The sequence below is a fragment of the Nelumbo lutea genome, chromosome 8 (genome assembly GCF_056320005.1).
Source record: "Nelumbo lutea isolate HS-2025 chromosome 8, American lotus-T2T, whole genome shotgun sequence".
Classification (NCBI taxonomy): Eukaryota; Viridiplantae; Streptophyta; class Magnoliopsida; order Proteales; family Nelumbonaceae; genus Nelumbo; species Nelumbo lutea.
The window spans coordinates 36408238-36427983 of record NC_142691.1 but is presented as its reverse complement, the minus strand read 5'-3'; the positions used below and the strand labels follow the sequence as shown (position 1 = coordinate 36427983).

Genomic DNA, 19746 nt, shown 5'->3' with positions numbered 1-19746 from the left:
TTCCAGGATCATCAAACTCTTCACCTACATCCACACTTAACTTGGCATTGAGTTCCATTGGAGTCTTTGCTGGTTTAACACCTAACAACCATGTTTCTTCAAATAGATCAAGAACATATTTCCTCTGACATAGGTTGATCCCCTGTTTTGAACTCGCAACTTCTATTCCGAAGAAATACTTTAGCTTCCCCAGATCTTTCGTATTGAAGTGGTCTTGTAAGAATTTTTTCAACCTGTCAATTCCATTGCTGTCACTTCCAGTTATGACAATATCATCCACATACACGACTAGCAAGATTTTTCCATCTTTCGAGTTATAGCTAAACACGGAATGATCAACCTGACACTGTTTCATCCCAAAGGCCTTCACCACTTCACTGAACTTGTCGAACCATCCACGATGAGATTGTTTCAATCCATAGATTGCCTTTTTGAGCCTGCACACCTTACCAGCCTCCCCCTGAGCAACAAACCCTGGTGGTTGCTCCATATACACCTCCTCAACAAGATCACCATGTAGGAAGGCATTTTTTATGTCAAGTTGTAGGAGAGGCCAATCATACATAGTAGCCAATGAGATCAACACCCAAACTGAACCAATTTTAGCCACAGGAGAGAATGTCTCCATATAGTCCACACCATATAACTAAGAATAGCCCTTGGCCACTAACCGTGCCTTCAATCGTTCTACACTGCCATCAGGAAGATGCTTCACTGTATAGACCCATTTACACCCAACAGTGTCCTTACCAGGAGGAAGGGTGATGAGTTCCCACATATGATTATGTTGTAGAGCAGAGAGTTCTTCTTCCATGGCTTGCCGCCACCCTGGAGAGGCAAGGGCTTCCTGTACAGTCTTGGGAATGGGAACCGATGAGAGTAATGATATAAATTTGCAATGGGAAGCAGAAAGGTGAGCAGTGTAAACATAGTCTGAAATGGGATGAGAAGTACAAGTACGTTTACCTTTCCGCAAAGCAATAGAGAGATGAAGATCTGAGGGAGAAGGAGCAGTAGCAAGATCTGTCGACGGGTGATAAAGTGGAGGAGGAGCCGAAACACTTCTACGAGTATACACTTGAGTAATTGGCAACCTCTCTGTAGTAACCGGCATATGATGTGCATCTGCAGTAGAAGTGGGAGCTACAGGAAGGGGGTCCACAACCGGAACAGGAAGAGGAACCACAGAGGGAGAAGAAGAGACCCCGGCATTGGAGAAAAAATGAACTGATTCAAAGAAGGTGACATCAGGGCACACAAACGATTTATGAAACTTAGGGTTATAACACTTGTACCCTTTCTGAGTCCTTGAGTAGCCAAGAAAAATACACTTCGTAGCCCGAGCATCTAGCTTGTCTAATCCAGGCCCCAAGTGCTGAACAAAACAAACACAGCCAAAGACTCTTGGGGTGAGATGAAAGGGAGACAAAGTGGGGAACAACACAGAGAACGGGGATTGACTTCCAATGATTGACATGGGCATCCGATTTATCAAAAAACAGGATGTAAGAACAGCATCACTCCAAAAATGCCTTGGGACATGCATATTGATCATCAAGGACCGAGCAGTTTCAAGAAGATGTCTATTTTTCCGTTCAGCTACACCGTTTTGTTGTGGGGTGTAGGCACAAGAAGTTTGATGAATTATTCCATGATGTTCTAGGTATTGCTGAAATAATGAGGAGATGTATTCTTTGGCATTATCGGAGCGAAGTATTTTCATATGAACACCAAACTGAGTGTGTATTTCAGCATGAAATTTCTGAAAAATAGAGAACAATTCACTAGGGTCTTTCATAAGATAGATCCATGTCATCCTTGAAAAGTCATCAACAAAGATTACAAAATACTTAAACCCATTGTATGACACCACTTTAACTGGACCCTATACATCAGAATGAACTAAAACAAAAGGACTTGATACACGACTATCAGTTCTTGGACTAAATGAGACTCGATGATGTTTTCCCAACTGACATGACTCACAATCTAATGATGAAAGATGACTCAAGGAAGGAACTAGCAACTTCAAAGCCTTGAGAGAGGGATAACCAAGTCTGCAGTGCCATTGGAGAAGAGTAAGAGACGACTGAAAAGCCACTGGAGGGCCACCACCATCAAGGTAATACAAACCACCGGCTTCATGCCCTCCACCAATCACTTTCTTCAACTGCACATTACACACTACTCTCTAAAGCTGAAATCATTCAGTCAACACATCAAACACTTGGACTGCACACTGTAGGACCATTTACCACCAACACACCACTGCTGAAATTACTCAGTCATTTCATCGAACACTTGTTCTGCAAACTACAGAACTGATTACACAAGGTCTAGGGGTTCACTTTTAAGCATTTAAAAACATAGATATGTCAGCCACCACAACACAATCAACACCACACCACTGCTGTCGTGGACATTAGTAGTCTACCACTCTTCTTTTAGCACACATGTGAGCAAGAAAACACAAAAAAAAGACATGATTGATATGTGTATCAGTTTCACCCAGCACCATAACAACTAACTTTCGAAGCACACAAAAAAAAATCAGCATTCACAGTCCATTTCTGAACACACGACAGCAGTGTCCATACCTGTATACGACCAGCCCTCTTCGTACACTGAATAGAGGGTCTAGTATACCACTTCAACGACCACCACAGCACCGGCCAGAGGCATTCTCACCTCCAGGCCCTCAAAACAACAACTCCTTTTCAGCCCTTTATCGAGTCTTCAATCGGATCAACTGTAGGATGATGAAACCTACTATGAAGCTGGCGGCGAACCCAGGAAGAAGACAGCAACAAGAAAATGAACACCAGACCTTAACGTTCTGATACCCTGTGAATAAACCCTAGTTGTTTCTAGGTCAAAGTAGAGAAGAAGAAAGAAGAAAGAAAAGAAAAAGAAGAAGAAGAAGGAGAGAAGAGTGTTCGGCCAGACTAGAAGAGAGGATGTACAAAGTACCTCTCCTAGCCGATCCACTTGACTTTTATTCATGAAAAACTTGAGTTACAAGAAAACAATTTTGTCCCTCATAGAAGATGGGACACATAACTTAAACTCAGATACAATAGACATTTCACTTTCAATAAGATACACCAAAATGACCAAAATACCCCTGACTCGAGCATTCTAACAGATTCCAAGAATACGACCTCGTACTTCATCCAAGTCTTTATTGAGTCCTTGAAGAAAATCAAATACTCGATCTTTCTCAAGGACTTGATTGTATAGTACTCCATTATCAGTAGACTTCCATGGATTTGTATAAAACAAATCCATTTCCTGCCATAGATCAATCAACCTGTTGTAGTACTCTGTTATTGACATTGATCCCTGCCTCATGTTCTGCAGGAGAGAACGAATTTCAAAACATTGAGACGTGTTTCCAAGATCTTAATACATCTCCTGAACAGCTTTCCATATTTTGTGAGCATTCTTGTAAAACAGATACGTGGGTCCTATTTGCGGCTCCATGGAATTGATTAACCACGCCATGACAATGGAATTTTTAGCTTCCCATGTCTTGTAACTCGCATCACTACTTGCTAGAGGAGGGATTTCACCAGTAAGGTAACCCACTTTTCCTTTTCCTCGAATCACTAACAAAATGGATTGAAACCATTCACGAAAATTGAACCCATTTAATTTGTGTTGGGTAATCTACAGAGAATGGCTTATGTCAGAGGTGGTGAAGGAGGTTCCAAGGGATCTCAATGCATTCATGGTTGAATCTACTGCTGTCGAGTCCACTATTGATGAAGAATGGCTCGTTCCAGACATCGTCGTAGGCTCTGATACCATGAAAACAGAAACAAATGTTTGAAGATTTCTGCTCTAATTTCATTGAGAAGATCTGTACAAATATATACAACTTCTAAGAATCAATCTAGGAGCTATTCTAGGAAACTAACCCACTAATTTAGACTAAAGAAAAAAAGGAAACTAAATCACAACCTAAAAAAGGAAAATAATCATAGCCTAAATAAGAAAATAAATAACTAAAAAACAGGAAAGATTCTGACTCGGATTCCACAAGGAATAATCCTCATCATCCCTTTCCAACAGCAAGGAGTAGTGCTAAAGCCAAACACACAACCATGGCACACACTACATGTGAATTAGTATGGCTGAGGAACCTTCCTACAAGAAATTGGATTCTCAATGGACAGACCTATGAGATTGTACTGTGATAATCAAGATGCAATTCACATCTCACCTTATCCTGTTTTTCATGAGAGAACAAAGTACATAGAGATTGATTGCCACTTTGTGAGGAAGAAAGTTCTTACTAGAAAGTGAACCATGTATATGTAACAAGCTAGGATTATATGACATATTCTCTAGCTTGAGGGGGAGCATTAGAGTTAGCCAAATAAGGGTAGATTAGTCATTTCATTCAGTTTAAGTTATGTGCTTATGTGGCAGTTCTAATATCACTCTTGTAGACATCATGTCCCATACTTAAGTGGGGGCAGTTTAGTCATTGTACAATAATTAGAACCCCTAATCCATACTTAAGCTGGGGCAGTTCTTCTTCTTCTTCTTTTCTTCTTCACTCTCTACTGGTTCGAACTACTGAAGCTACTAAATAACATGCCTCTTTCTTCAGCTTGTTCACTCACTCTAATCCTTTGGGGGTGAACTTCCTAGTGAGAGAAATCTGTTGTAAAGCGATCCCTCCTAAAGTACAAGCCTTCTATTGGGAAGTGTTCCTAGGGAAGGTAAACACTTGTGATGTGCTACAGAAAAGAAGGCCAAACAATGTCTCTCATGTGTGTGTCCTTTGTAAGGATTGTGGTGAAACCCTACCCCACTTACTCTTATCCTGCTCATTTGTTTCTTGAATTTGAGAAATTGTTTGTTCTCTCCTTGGATGCAGATGGGCTCCCCCATAAGATGTGGTAAGCCTATTCAGCCCCTCCTTCCTAAGGCAACAGAAGAAAAGAGGAAAGTTCTTATGGAAGGCAGCAAGAGTTGTTGTGGTATGGACTATATGGGAGGAAAGAAACCAGACTCTTCTATGAAAAAAGTAAATCAAAGGAGGAAGTCACTAAAGCCATAAAAATCAGAACTGCACATTGGGTGATGACCATCGAACTATTCAAAAACCTCTCCACAAATGACATTCTAAGAAACTGGACTGAAGTAGCACAAACAGATGTACCCAAAGAAGTTGTGAGAGCGGAATGGAAGCCACCTGCACTGAACAAACTAAAACTAAACTTTGATGGGAGTTCCTTTGGTAACCCGGGAAGGGCAGGCATAGGAGGTGTGATTAGAAATCATCTAGGAGAAGTTGTGGCACTCTTCTCAGGACCAATAGGTATTGGTGACTCAATATATGCTAAATCCCTAGCTCTATTTCAAGGTTTAAAGCATAGTTTTCAAGGCGCCAAAGCGAGGCTGGGCGTTAGGGGGGCGCCTTATAGATCCTAGGGTAGTTCCCTAGGTACCATAGCCATATTTCCTTAATAATTATTCATAATTTCATAACAAAAGTATAGAGTTCATGTTAAAGTATAGAAAATCAACATATTCATGAGAAGAAAAAAAAAAAGAAGGAAAAGAAAATTCAAAAAATATAGGGTCTGAACCCTTATTTTTGTTATAGAAAAAGAAAAAAAGAAAAATGTGTTGATTAGACAAAATTTTAAGTTCTTCCTTACTTATTGGTTCAGATTTTAAAGTCTTTGAGGGTTCAATACATCATTTAGCAATGTTTGTATTGATTAAATCCTAACAAATAAGAAAATAATAAAAACAAATTAGTGTATAAACACATAAAATGAGTATTTTAGTTTAATAGTAGCTATTTTATAATTATAATGTCAAAAAATAAAGAATAAAAAAGTATTTTACAATACATAGTACAAAACTGCTAGGCGATTAGTTGAGGCAAGCCTCAAAGGGCGCCTTGTCGCCTAGGCGCCACCTAGACAACTATGGTTTAAAGCTAGCTGAACAGATTGGAAGTTCGGAACAACAGATTTGGAAATAGAAGGAGACTCACTACTGGTCATTTCTTGGGCTAAACACATCACATCAGCACCCTGGAAGCTCAAATTTATCTATAGAAAAATTGACATACTTGCAAGGAGGTTCAACTCTCAGTTTGGTTGGGTCAAAAGGACTACAAATGGGTTGGCGGATACCCTAGCGAAACAGGGGGCAAATAGAACTACCTTGTACTGGGCAAAACTGTAACCGTTTTTATGCGTTTGTAGATTGGGTTAATGCAGTGATGCAGCCTATATCTATTGTAATTCAATATCTCTCTGTTAATAATAAAAGTCCTATTTGTTGATTAAAAAAAAAGCCTATTTATGGCACAATCGTCTTGGCCATTTATCTTGAGTACTTAAAAATTTTGTTTCCAAAGTTTTTTAAGTCGATGTTAGTATCAGAGTTTATATGTCAAACTTATCAATTGAGTAAACATTGTATAATTCATTTTTCTTAATAAATCTGAATTTCCCTTTCCTATTGTTCATTCTGATGTTTAGGGCCCTATTACATCACCCTCTGAGACTAGCTACAAGTATTTCATTATACTTATTGATGATTATACCAAATACATATGGATGTGAATCATAGATGAAGTGCCAAAAATTGTAGAAGATTTCCAAAGCATGATTTTCACTCAATTTCAAACTGAAATCCAAGTCTTCCAATCCAGTAATGCCAAAGAATATTTTCATAATGACCTCACAGAGTTCTTTGCTTCATGTAGATATCTTCATCATAGCTCATGTGCCTAAACACCCTAGTTGCTGAAAGAAAGAATTGTCATCTTTTTTTGAATTGCCTCGGGGATTAGTAATTTATATGAATGTCCCAAAACGTTTATGGCTAGAGGTTGTCTTATGTGCTACATATCTTATCAACTGCATGTCATCTCGATGACTAGAGTGCAAAGCCCCACATCAGCTCTAGTTTCTCGATGCTCCCTTATTTCCTATTCTCATGCATGTGTTTGGTTGCCACTATTTTGTTGAAAACTTGTCTCCAACTCATGGTAAACTACATCCTCATGCTATTCCAAGTATTTTCTAGGGGTACCCCACGCTTCAAAAGGGGTACCAGTGTTTTGATCCTGTCTCTCAGAAATATTATGTTTCTATAGATGTCTCTTCGAGGGTGAGTCTTTATATCCTATTTTTCCTCAAGGGGAGTGTAGGAATGAGGTGAAACAAGTTCAGGTTCAGCTCCCTCCTCTTCCCGATCCTCCCTTCCATGTTTTCTTTCACCACCACAAGGGCCAACCAGGTTCAAGAGCCGTGGAGCATCTAGAAGTTGTACCACCAATGCCATTAGATTCCCCAAGGGTGGATCCTACCCAACCAGATACCCTTGTTCCCATTGATGTGATCCTATTGCTATTGATACCTCTGTTGCTAATCACCTAGACCTTCCTATTCCTCAAAGGAAGGGGGTTAGGTCTTGCACAACCAAGCATCTCACTTCCCACTTTTTTTTCTTATGAGAACGTCACACCTTCTTTCTATGCTTTTCTTTCATTGACAATGTTCCTATTCCTAAAAGTGTGGTAGAAGCTCTTTTAGTTCTTGAATGTACAGATGCAATAAAAGAAGAGATCAATGCTTTACATAAAAATGGCATGTGAGAATTGGTGGATCTTCCTAAAGGGAAGGAACTAGTTGGATGTAAGTGTATTTTTACAGTAAAACATAGAGCAGACAACACAGTGGAACGGTATAAAGCTTGATTAGTGGCAAAAGGGTTTACTCAAGTGTATGGAGTAGATTATGTAGAGACTTTTGCACCAGTTGCTAAGATGAACCCTATCAAAGTCCATTATTCTTTAGTTGCTAATTTTGACTGTGATCTTCATCAACTAGATATCAAGAATGTCTTCCTAAATGATGATTTTGAAAAAGAAGTGTACATGATACAACATCCTGGTTTCCATGCTCAAGGCAATGAATAAAAAGTGTGTAGGTTGAAGAAGTCCTTATACGGCCTAAAACAATCACCAATGTCCTATTTCAGTAGAGTTCGTGTAGTTGTACAGTAGAGGAGCTATAAGTAGTGTGAATATGACCATACCTTATTTGTGAAAAAAGGGGAAGTAAAATTGCAACCCTAATTTGTTGAGGATGTAGTTATCACTAGTGACTGGAAAGATGAAATTCAAAAGCTGAAGGAGTTCTTTGCTACTTAGTTTGAAGATCTATGCCCGCTCACAAAAGGGAATCTTCATTTCAAAGAAAATATATCCTAGATCTGTTACAAGATGCAGGAAAATTAGGAGTGAAACCAGCCAATTCCCTTATTGATCCAAATCACAAATTACGCGATTGTCAAAGTGAGTTTGTTAAGGATGTGAAGCAGTTTCAAAGGCTTGTAGGAAGGCTATTATATTTGTCTATGACACAGCCAAACATTGCTTATGCTATGAGTGTTCTTAGTCAATTCATGCATGCCCCTAAGACCACCCACCTTGAAGTGTAGCTAAAAGAATTCTCATATATGTTAAGAAATTTCTAGGTGCTGATTTGTTGTTTCAAAAGCATGGGCATTTGATGGTTGAAGTGTATATGGATGTAGAATGGGCAAGATCACTAGATGACAAGAAATCTACTAGTGGCTATTGTACCGTTTTGGGAGGGAATCTAATCACATGGAAGAGATTATAGGTCTAGTGCTGAAGCTGAATATAGGGCCAATGTCTCATGGAGTGGCTGAGATTATGTAGTTAAAAAATTTGTTGAGTAAACTGGGATTTACTGTTGATGGACCTATGAATCTATGTTGTGATAACTAGGCTGCCATCAACATTACTACCAACCCAATTCTACATGATAGAACCGAGCACATTGAGGTACACAAGCACTTTATCAAAGAAAGTTTTCAATGGGAAAGTATGTACACCCTATGTCAGTTCCAAAGATCTATTTGCAGACATATTCACAAAGAGCTTACATCACTTGCAACATAATGATTTATGTGATAGATTGGGCATGATTGACATCTATGTCCCAACTTGAGGGGGAGTGTTAAAAGACTGTTTTATGTTCAATTTAATACCATAGGGGTACTATTGTATTTTTTGTTTATTTTATGGCCGCCCTAATATAAATACAAAAGCTTGTGCTGCCAGCACAACTTTTTGGCTCTCAAATCTCTTCTCTTCTCTTCCTCTCTTCTCTCTTCTCTTCTCTGACTTCTCTTAGTTTTTTTTCTATTTAATAAATTACAAGTAAAAGATGATTCCTAGTTCCTAAAAACATTGCCTAGGAAGCAAGGCACCCCCCTGTCACCTACCCTTACCTTGGAGCCTTGAAAAGTATGCTTACTGCTTACACTGCTCCACTCTCTAAGAAATGTAGAGACTGAATATTTCAGTCTTATTTATTCTTTCCCTTTTCAGCTTTTGGGAGTACCTTTTTATGCTGTAACATATTTACACTGAATTCTTTTTATTCTTTCTTGTAAGAGAGGGACATCATGGTCCTTTCTCCTTGTATAGAAAACATATATAAGATATCTTTCTTAGGGTGTGTGGGCTACTGAACACACCCTTTCATAATTTGTCTTTCTCTGGTTCAAACTCAGTTGACATGGTATCAGAGCGGGCCTTTCCAATCTGTTCTTGATTGAGAACTAATTCTTGAGTTTGAGGGAGATTGAAAGACTTTTGGACCAACCTATCTACATCAGGTTTGGATCTTGCTGAAGGCTTCTTTGATCAGCACAACTTTTCACCTTTTTTCTGGGAAATTGCATTCGGTCCTAAGGTTTCTCTTCGTTCTCTTGATTGACTGAATCAATCAGCTTGAAACTTTAGATCTGAAATCACCCAGGTCAGATCTTATCACTCATATCATTTCTTGATCTGATTTGGATTGGATTTGAGGGGTGTTCTCCTCCTTTCTTTGTTCGACAATCCAGTAAACTTAACTTTTATGGACTGTCACCTGTCATCACATTTGATCTAGCTGCTTTCGTGTTTGGGTATAGATCCCTTCAGTGTTAAGTGATCTTGTTTATACCTGTTTGATAGAGTGGCTGCCTTGTTCCCTCATATTTCTTTGGCTTATCTCGAACCTATCTGATGAAATGGCCTTGGAGAAAGAGACAATTTTTCCAGTGAAGTTTGATGGAACTAATTATGCATTCTGGAAGTTACACTTTCAGTTCTTTGAAGGGAATGGTCTTCAGGGGTATGTTGATGGCACAACAGAGAATCCATATGAATATGATTCTAAGGGCTTGAAACAATGGAAGATTGTATCTTGGCTTCTCGGTTCCATTGAAACTTCAGACTCTTTCAACTTTCCAATTGGTGTAAACACCCAAATAACTAACCCATAAATTATTGTATCTTCTGTATGCTGCATGTCAACAGGAATTGGTTTCTAATACTGTAGGTTGATGTACTTTTATCAAGAAAGCTTATAGAAAATGGTAAGAAAACACTGAGAAAGCTCACTTCAATAGTTCACTTATTCACATTTGGTTTTTAATTTTTGTTTTTTTCTTTTTCTGCCTACAACTTTTATTACAATTTTCTTTTGGGGGTTTTGTGTGGTTAGGTGCATTCAAATTCAAATGCTTTCTAGGAAAGTATTGAGTGCTTATTTTGTACTCTTGGACACTCTGCATGCTCTACCATGTAATACAAGGTTAAAGGACTATATCACCAATTGTGCATTTGAGGCATTAATTTTCAGCTCAAATTTCTCAATAAAACAACTTTGAATCCAAAATACCATAAGAGCAAAAGATGTAACTATTCCAACACCCATTCCAACAGAATATTCCCCAGATGCAAGCGGAAGATATGGCTTGTTAACCTGAAAGAAAGAATGAATTATTTATTTAATACCAAATTAGCAAAGTAAACAGTGAATATTGTAAAACAAACAGGTAGGAATTATGAGAATTGAATGCATGAAAATAGCTAGCCTAAAAGAATAACCTATAAAACAAAGACACGTATGATAAAATCTAATGGATTCATTAGGCGGCTCCAAAAGAAAATTTCCCAAAGACAAGCCACATATAGAGTTGGGTGAGTTAATAAAAACCAACCAAGATTTTGGGAAGCTTTAGTTTTAGGGACCACAACATGGTGGATCCAATCCATGTATCAATGTCATTCGTGTGTACAATGCACCCTACCCTCATTTTATTGGCTCACCATCCTAACAGTAGAATTTCATGTCTCATTCACTGTGTGATCAAAATTAGGGCTGTGACCAGATCAGATCGAATCCAGCTACGTCCACATCCAATCTGCTTATCAATTTTATGGATCCGAAAAATCCAATATGTTGAACTCAGATCAGATTCAGATTCAATCTGCATTCACCTTATTATGCTTAAAATGACAAAAAAATTAAAAAGAGTTCAAAAAAACTAATTACTTTTAATTAATACATAGATAATAAATGCATATAAATATAAAATATTAAATTTATTAGTTATGAACTTCATAAAATTATATATACATAATTATACTACATATATATAATAATAATTTTTAATCAGACTCAGATTTTAATCAGCTCCAATCCATTTATTAATCAAATGCAAGTTTTAACATCCAAAATCCAGGATAATTGGATCAGATATTGAACCAGGTATTGGACTTTCGAAGTCCATTGACAGCCCTAGTCAAAATGTAGCAAATAGGATATTAAATGAAAGAATAAATAAATGAGTAGAACAAAGGAACAACTTTAGCTACCTTGTCTATCTCTATGTCAAACAATTGATTTAAACCAACAATATAAATATTCATACAAACTGCAGCAATGATTGCCTGTAAAAACAGAAAGCACAAAAAAGGATATTAAAATAAATCTCTGGTGAATAAATAAGTTAAGTTGATCATTACATTTTAAGCATACCTCCAATAACCCCATGAAAAACAATGGAGACAAATCTGACAAGCTCTGGATAGCTAGTAGAGAAACTGAGATAATGCCAATTACCTGCTAATCAACAAGTTCTATAAGCCTGTTTTTCTTTTCCATGGAAATAAAGACTAATGATATTATGATAATTCCAATGCGTCTAGCTTGTAAATAAAATCCACACTTAGAGAGTGGTAGAAGAGTAGATACAATAAATATATCATGTAATTTAATTTGTACTTAACTGTACCAATAACTGTGTGGGGTCGAGAAAACCTGTAAAAAGCATCTAAGGATGTTTGTATGGACTTCCAAGTGCCCTTGGCTTCAGGCTTGGATTCTAAAGGATGTTCAGAGGAAGCACTCACAGAAAACTGCTTGTCAAGTATCCAACTAAATGTTGATTGTTGCCTTAAGCTTCCAGCAAAACGGTTCACATGATATGCTTGTGACCTTACAATGCTGTATTTCTTTATGATGTTCAATGACCTGCAATTTGAATCTTCAGCAGATACAAGAGAATCTATCAAAGCCCAAGAAAGAAATGGTATTAGATGCAACAATGAAAACTTACGAAAATACTCAATAAGTTCCCCAATAAAAGTATATTGGAAAAAAATATAGGATATAGAACAAAAGGACTTAGGGGCTACTTGATAATGGTTTAAGTGGCTAAACTGAATGATTTATTGCTTTGTCTTTAAGTGGATAAAATAGTCACATAATAAATTATCTAGAGGTATAGAGATTAATCCAAGGTCCCATCCAGTCATTATAGAGCTAAAAACCTACTTAATGACTTGTTCACTAAAAGCAATAACTCATTTAGTTCATCCACCTTATCCATCATCAAACAGCCACTTGATAACAAATAAGAAAAGGAAGAAATACAAAGAGCCACAATTTGTTTGGTCCACTTGCAGTTTTTAACATGCTAAAAGCCAAAACAACAATGTGAACCATCGATTTTATTCCCTCCATCCTTTTCCATAATTTTTTTGATGACCAAGAAATGTGAATGGATTAGAATACTGGATAATAAGAACCCATTTTTAGTTATGCATGATCTCATATACAGGGCTCATTGAAAGGTGGCTCCATTACAAGGACTCGTATCTACTAGAAGTGTAAGGCATAAGTTGTAACTTGTAAGAGCATTATTGTCTTCTCTCAAAACTCATAACCCACCTATTTAATAAACAGAGTTGAGCATAATTAGCCAACTCATTCATTCCCAAGAAACATTTATCTCTTCTATCCTTTTCTCTTCTCCCTGTCTCTTGCTCTATCTCTTCTCTCTACTATACAAATTAACCCAATATGAGGAAACACTACATCCATCAAAGAACTAAAGAGCACCACTGGCCAAGCAAATGCTCTGCTAACATCATCATCCATACAAGTGATTTTAGCATCCATACAAACAATGTGAATAGAAGTGAACCCTATATCCTAGTAGATGAAGAACTTAATCACATTTGGAACCATTGTCAATTTATTCAAGATCTTTCATAGATTAATTCACAAAAATACAAACAAATGCCTTAGAAACAAGAAATTTTAAAACAAGGACTAAAATAGAATACATGTAATGTAAACTTAATGATATTAGGAGTGTGAACCAGGATACACTTAAGATTGGAAACCAAGAGATAAAATGACATCATCCGCTACCTTGGATCGATAATTTATAACAAATGAAAGATTGAGGAGGATGCCACCCATAGAATTGCAGCAAGATCAGCAAAACCGAGGGGTGCACCCAAAGTCTTATAATGATAGGCAAATACCAATTTGGCTAAAAGGAAAACTCTATAAAACAGTTGTTAGGCCAGCAGTGTTGTATGGAGCAAAGTGTTAGGCAGTTAAGAAACATGTCCAAAAAATGAGTGTAGCAGAAATGTGAATGCTTAGATGGATGAGTGGTAAAAATAGAAAGGACAAGGTTAAAAATGAAGTAGATTATGATGGTTTGGTCATGCATAGAAGACCACAGCATCTATTAGAAAAAAGTGATCAGTTACAAGTTGAAGGAGCTAGAAGAGATAGGGCAGACCAAAAAATATTGTAGAGAACACTGATGTGGGCCCCACAGCTAAGGTCCCACTGTGTTCGTAGGGTAGAAGATATTCTAGTCTGCCTAGGGTTAGCTATTGGTCATTTAGTTGTTTCAGTTGTTATTTATTTCAGTATTTGTTTTACTCTATTTGTTATGTAAAGACTAAGGGCAGATCTGTCCTTTCCATGTAATGAGCATAACCTATAAATATTAATTAAAGTGGCGGCGGCAGAACATGAAGCTTCTGCTCCTCCTTTCAACCCTTGTGTTCTACTGCTTCTTCTCCCTCTTTCTCTTCTCTCCTCTTTCTTTCTGCTTATCTTCGATCCTGAGATTCATTAGGGTTCAAGACTGATAACAGTCCTGAACTTCTAGTTGGTATCAGAGCCAAGTTCTCTCATGTGAGTCTAGTCCAGCCGACCACATGAGAACCATCTAAGGCTGGAAGACTGAGAAAGCAGAGTTTGTTGACTGGTTCTTGGAGATCTCCAGAGGATTAGTAGCTGTTTGAAGAAGTATCACAGTTGTAGCAAGTTGGTAATCAGGAAGAATCAGAGAAGGCTAGGGTTCGGGTAACCTTGGTAGGCAGCGAACTGCATTCTACTGTAAGTTTTTTACTTTCTGAGAGAAGTAACATCAGAAAAGATAGGTTGGACCTATCCAGTAAGGGTGGCCGAACTACTCTAGGGTTTTATCTCTCTATTCTCTAGGGTTTCTCTAGGGTTTTGTCTTATCCCTACAGCAAACCCTAGTATTAGGCCGAAACTTGTGATCTTATTCCTGCGGCAAACCCTAGAATTCTCCTCAACATTGATCAGTTTTAGGGTTTCATATTAACCCTAATACAAACCTTATCCGTAAGGCTCTTAGGACTGATTAAAACCTCGATTTGGCTTCAGCATATCAGATTGCCCTTCAAACTGTGTTTCAGTCTTCTTTTGGGGTTTCAAACACTTTTGAAGGGGTGAAAACAGTTCGGACTGTTGCTGTTGTGTGTGGTTATTGATTTCAGATCAGTCTTATATATATTTCATGCACATCTATCGTGAGCACAGATTGGTTCTCTACTGATTTTGTGACTGTTGTTGGGACTTCTAGTGCTGGTTTTGACTGTAGTAACCATAATCTTTGATACTTCTGGTTCTTGACTGAAATGGAGCTTAAGAATCAGGCAGAAGGCAGTTTTGGGAACAGTATTTATGGTGGTGGTTCTGAGACAGGTTTTTAGATTACAACTGTAAAGTTTGATGGATCAAACTACTTGGAATGGGCCCAATCAGCCATGATGGCTATTGGGGGAAGGGGCAAAGTAGGGTATCTCTTGGGAGAAGTAGCAGAACCTTCCAAGGGAGACCCTATGTATACCAAGTGGGTCCAAGAAAACTACTTGGTTATGACATGGCTCTGTAATTCAATGCAGCCCCATATCAACCGAAATTACTTATGGGCAAAGACAGCCAAGGAGATATGGAATGTGATGAAAGAGACTTACTCCCAACCCCTTAATGTTGCCAGAGCATATGAGTTGAAATGTGAGGTGAATGCCCTTAAACAATGAGAGAAACCGGTGTCGGTCTATTTCTCTAACTTGAAGTCCCTGTGGCATGAGATTGATCACTTAGAGACTCTTGAGTGGGAGAGTCCCAAAGATGCTCAGATACATAGAAAGCACATTGAGACAAACAGAGTGTTTGAGTTTCTGGCAGGACTGAATTCAGAATATGATATTGTGAGGCAGCAGACCTTGACCAGAGATAGTGTGACCCTCTCTCAAGCATACTCCTTAGTGCACAGTGAAGAGACCAGGAGGAAAGTCATGATGCAACCTCAGCCGCTTACACCTGCCTTGGTAGCTGTCAAACCCAAAACAGAGGGTGATTCAGAGAGGGACAGAAAGAAGGAAGATAAAAGGGATGTGGTGTGTGAGCATTGCATGAAACCTAAACACACAAAAGTAACATGTTGGAAGTTGCATCCACATTTGGTCCCGGCAAAGTTGAGAAATAAAAGGAGTAATGCTCATGTGGCTATGACTACTGATTCAGCATCCTCATCTGGCACCAGAGGCACACCATTAGAGACCTTAGCTGCAGTTCGGGCAACTCTAATACAATTGGAGAAGGAAGTTGGCAGTTCAGCTCAGTTACCGCAGTCATCATCAGCTCCAGCTACATCGGCTTTTGCACACTCAGGTACTCGAGCCTCAGCCTACTATGCCTCCGCTCCAGGTACTACTGAACCGTGTTGGGTAATAGATTCAGGTGCATCTGACCATATGACCAGCTTGCCCTCTCTGTTTACTACTTATCACTTATCTTCTGGTAGGGATAAAGTATCTATAGCTGATGGCTCTCTTGTCCCTATTTCTGGCAAGGGTGACATCAAACTGTCATATACTATATCCTTGTCCTCTGTCTTGCATGTTCCTAAACTGGATACTAACCTCTTTTCCGTCAGTAGCATTACCAAACATTTGAACTGCTCAGTAACTTTCTTTCCTGACCGATGTGTTTTTCAGGACATGGAGACGAAGAAGGTGATTGGGACTGGTTGTGAGACGAATGGGATCTATCTGCTCGGGGAGAGTTCTCGTCGGGAAGAGTCAGTGGATAAGAAGTTACTTGTTTCTCAAGTTGTGAGTCCGGTTAGGTTGTGGCATAACCAATTGGGTCATTTATCTTTTCGGTCCATGAAGAGTTTGTTTCCTACTTTGTTTGAGTCTGTTGAGTCATCTCAGTTGAAGTGTGAAAGTTGTGAGTGGCTAAACATTGTAGAAACTCTTATTCATTGAGTAATAAAAGGAGTAATAGTTCTTTTGATATTGTGCATACTGATGTTTGGGGGCCATATCACATTCCTTCTATGGGGGGGTACAGGTATTTTTTGCTATTTGTTGATGACCACACCCGTTTTTCATGGGTTTATCTTATGCGATCACGAGATGAGGTGTCTGTCCTGACCCAAAACTTCCACCAAATGATCCTAACACAATTTGATGCCAGGATAAAAGTACTTAGATCTGATAATGCAAAGGAATACTTTGCTAAGCCATTGGCATCGTACCTCCTTAATCATGGGGTTATCCACCAGAGCACGTGTCCTCATACACCTCAGCAGAATGGGGTTGCAGAGAGGAAGAATAGGCACATCTTGGAGGTGGCTAGAAGTATTATGTTTACCTCCAACGTCCCTATTCGCTTCTGGGGTGATGCTATCCTTACGGCGGTATATCTTATTAATCGGATTCCTTCTCGGGTTCTTGATATGAAACCTCCTTTTTCCCTTCTATACCCCAATGAGGAGTTGTTCACTATTCCCCTCAAGACATTTGGTTGTACCTGTTTTGTTCAGCTTCTTGGTCCCAATCACTCCAAGTTTCAACCCAAGGCCTCTAAATGCATCTTTCTTGGTTATGCACAAACTCAAAAGGGTTATTGTTGTTATGATCCTGTCTCAGGGAAGAAGTTTGTATCCATGGATGTCACTTTCTTTGAGGAGACACCCTACTATTCTCGGGTCTCTCCTCAGGGGGAGAGTAGTGAGCGTGGAGATTTGGGTCTTTTTCTTCAGGGGGAGGAGGAGTGCAGTGAGGACAGGGTTATTGATGATGAGGGTTGTAGTAGCGAGGGTGGTCAAAGGGATCGGGAGTTGAGAGTCTATCATAGGCGAAGCAGGCAGATTGATCCTAGTCATCAGCAGTCCCAGCCAGCTACAATCTCTTCTGCGGCTCCAAGTCCAGATATTACAGTCACAGGGCCCACAGAGACTCCTTCCATTGTTGCTACCTCACCCTCTACAGATGACCTTGACCTTCCCATTGCCCTCCGTAAAGGAAAACGGCATTGCACCACATCTACAACCCACTGCATCTCCCAGCTTTTGTCCTATGATCACCTATCTCCCTCCTACAGGTCCTATCTCACCTCTATTGCTGATGTCCCTATTCCGAGAACAGTGCAAGAAGCCCTATCAGTCCCGGAGTGGAGAGGTGCAATGCAAGTTGAAATGGATGCCCTGTTGAAAAATAATACCTGGGAGCTAGTTGACTTGCCCAAAGGAAAGAAACCAGTTGGATGCAGGTGAGTATTTACTGTGAAGCATAATGCGGATGGTTCCATTGAGAGGTACAAAGCTCGGCTAGTTGCAAAGGGGTTCACTCAAACTTATGGTATAGATTACTTGGAGACATTTGCCCCAGTAGCCAAGATGACCACCATTCGGGTTCTATTATCTCTTGCAGCAAGCTACACTTGACCTTTGTACCAAATGGATGTCTATGATACAGAGGTCTACATGCAGTTGCCTCCTGGATTCTATGATACAGAGGCAGGTAAGAAAGTTTGTCGACTCAATAAGGCTTTGTATGGTTTGAAGCAGTCACCTAGAGCTTGGTTCGACAGATTCAGACTAGCCCTTGGGAAGTTCAGTTATGTACAGGCCCAGTCAGATCATACATTATTCATCAAGAGGGTGGAGTCGTCACTGACACTACTTGCAGTTTATGTTGATGATATTGTGGTCACAGGAAACGACAACCATGAGATTGAGTCCCTCAAACAGCTTCTTCATCAAGAGTTTGAGGTGAAAGATCTGGGTACACTACGGTATTTTTTGGGTATTGAGGTTGCTAGATCTAAGCAGGGGATCTTTGTCTCTCAGAGGAAATATGTGTTAGATCTCTTGGCTGAAACTGGAAAGCTAGGTGTCAAACCTGTAGATACACCTATTGAACAAAACCACAGGATTAATGCAGAGAGTGGGGAGCTGCTTGAAGACAAAGTTATGTTCCAGCGGTTAGTGGGAAAGCTCCTATATCTATGCCTTACCCGACCAGACATCAGTTATGCCGTTAGTGTTATCAGTCAGTACATGCATTCTCCTAGAACCACGCACCTTCTAGTAGCAGAAAGAATACTAGCATATTTGAAGAGATGCCCGGGTAGAGGTATATTGTTCAAGAACAATGACCACATGAAGGTGGAAGTCTATACAGATGCCGATTGGGCTAGGAGTGTTGATGACAGAAGGTCTACCTCTGGATATTGCGCTCTTGTGGGAGGTAACCTAGTTTCTTGGCGGAGTAAGAAACAAAGTGTTGTCTCTCGATCCAGTGTTGAAGCTGAGTATAGGTCAATGGCTAATGGAGTGGCTGAAATTCTTTGGCTGAGATCACTACTTGAGGAGTTGGGTGTTGAGTATGAGAAGCCCCTGATGTTGTATTGTGATAATCAAGCGGCTATTAATATAGCACACAACCCAGTGCAGCATGACAGGACTAAACATATTGAAGTTGATCGACACTTTGTACGAGAGAGGGTTTCATCACAAGAAGTATGTCTCCCATACATCACCTCCAATATGCAACTGGCAGATATCCTCACTAAAGCTGTATCACGGAAGAAGGTAGAGGCAGATCTATCCAAGTTGGGAATGATAAACATTTATTCCCAACTTGAGGGGGAGTGTAGAGAACACTGATGTGGACCCCACAGCTACGGTCCCACTGTGTTCGTAGGGTAGAAGATATTCTAGTCTGCCTAGGGTTAGCTATTGGTCATTTAGTTGTTTCAATTGTTATTTATTTCAGTCTTTGTTTTACTCTATTTGTTATGTAAAGACTAAGGGCAGATCTGTCCTTTCCATGTAATGAGCATAACCTATAAATATTAATTAAAGTGGCGGCGGCAGAACATGAAGCTTCTGCTCCTCCTTTCAACCCTTGTGTTCTATTGCTTCTTCTCCCTCTTTCTCTTCTCTCCTCTTTCTTTCTGCTTATCTTCGATCCTGAGATTCATT

The 19746-nt window shown here is 39.3% G+C and overlaps 1 protein-coding gene across 6 annotated transcripts in view; it reads right to left on the bottom strand.

Moving 5' to 3' along the window:
* Nucleotides 1-19746, bottom strand: part of LOC148843829 (putative homogentisate phytyltransferase 1, chloroplastic) — a 93598-nt gene that overhangs the window by 45320 nt on the left and 28532 nt on the right. For 2 of the 6 annotated variants that reach the window (XR_016103066.1, XM_088957056.1), the window contains exons 3-6: nt 12137-12414; nt 11886-11969; nt 11723-11797; nt 10743-10826 (exon numbers count right to left, since the gene is read on the bottom strand). Coding sequence is in view for 3 of the 6 variants with exons in the window: in XM_088957056.1 (XP_088813182.1) it covers nt 10743-10826; nt 11723-11797; nt 11886-11969; nt 12137-12414 (521 nt within the window). In the remaining 3 variants the exon portion in view is untranslated. The remainder of the gene's footprint in view (nt 1-10742; nt 10827-11722; nt 11798-11885; nt 11970-12136; nt 12415-19746) is intronic. The other 4 variants (XR_016103067.1, XM_088957057.1, XR_016103068.1 and 1 more) reach the window with 2 other exon arrangements.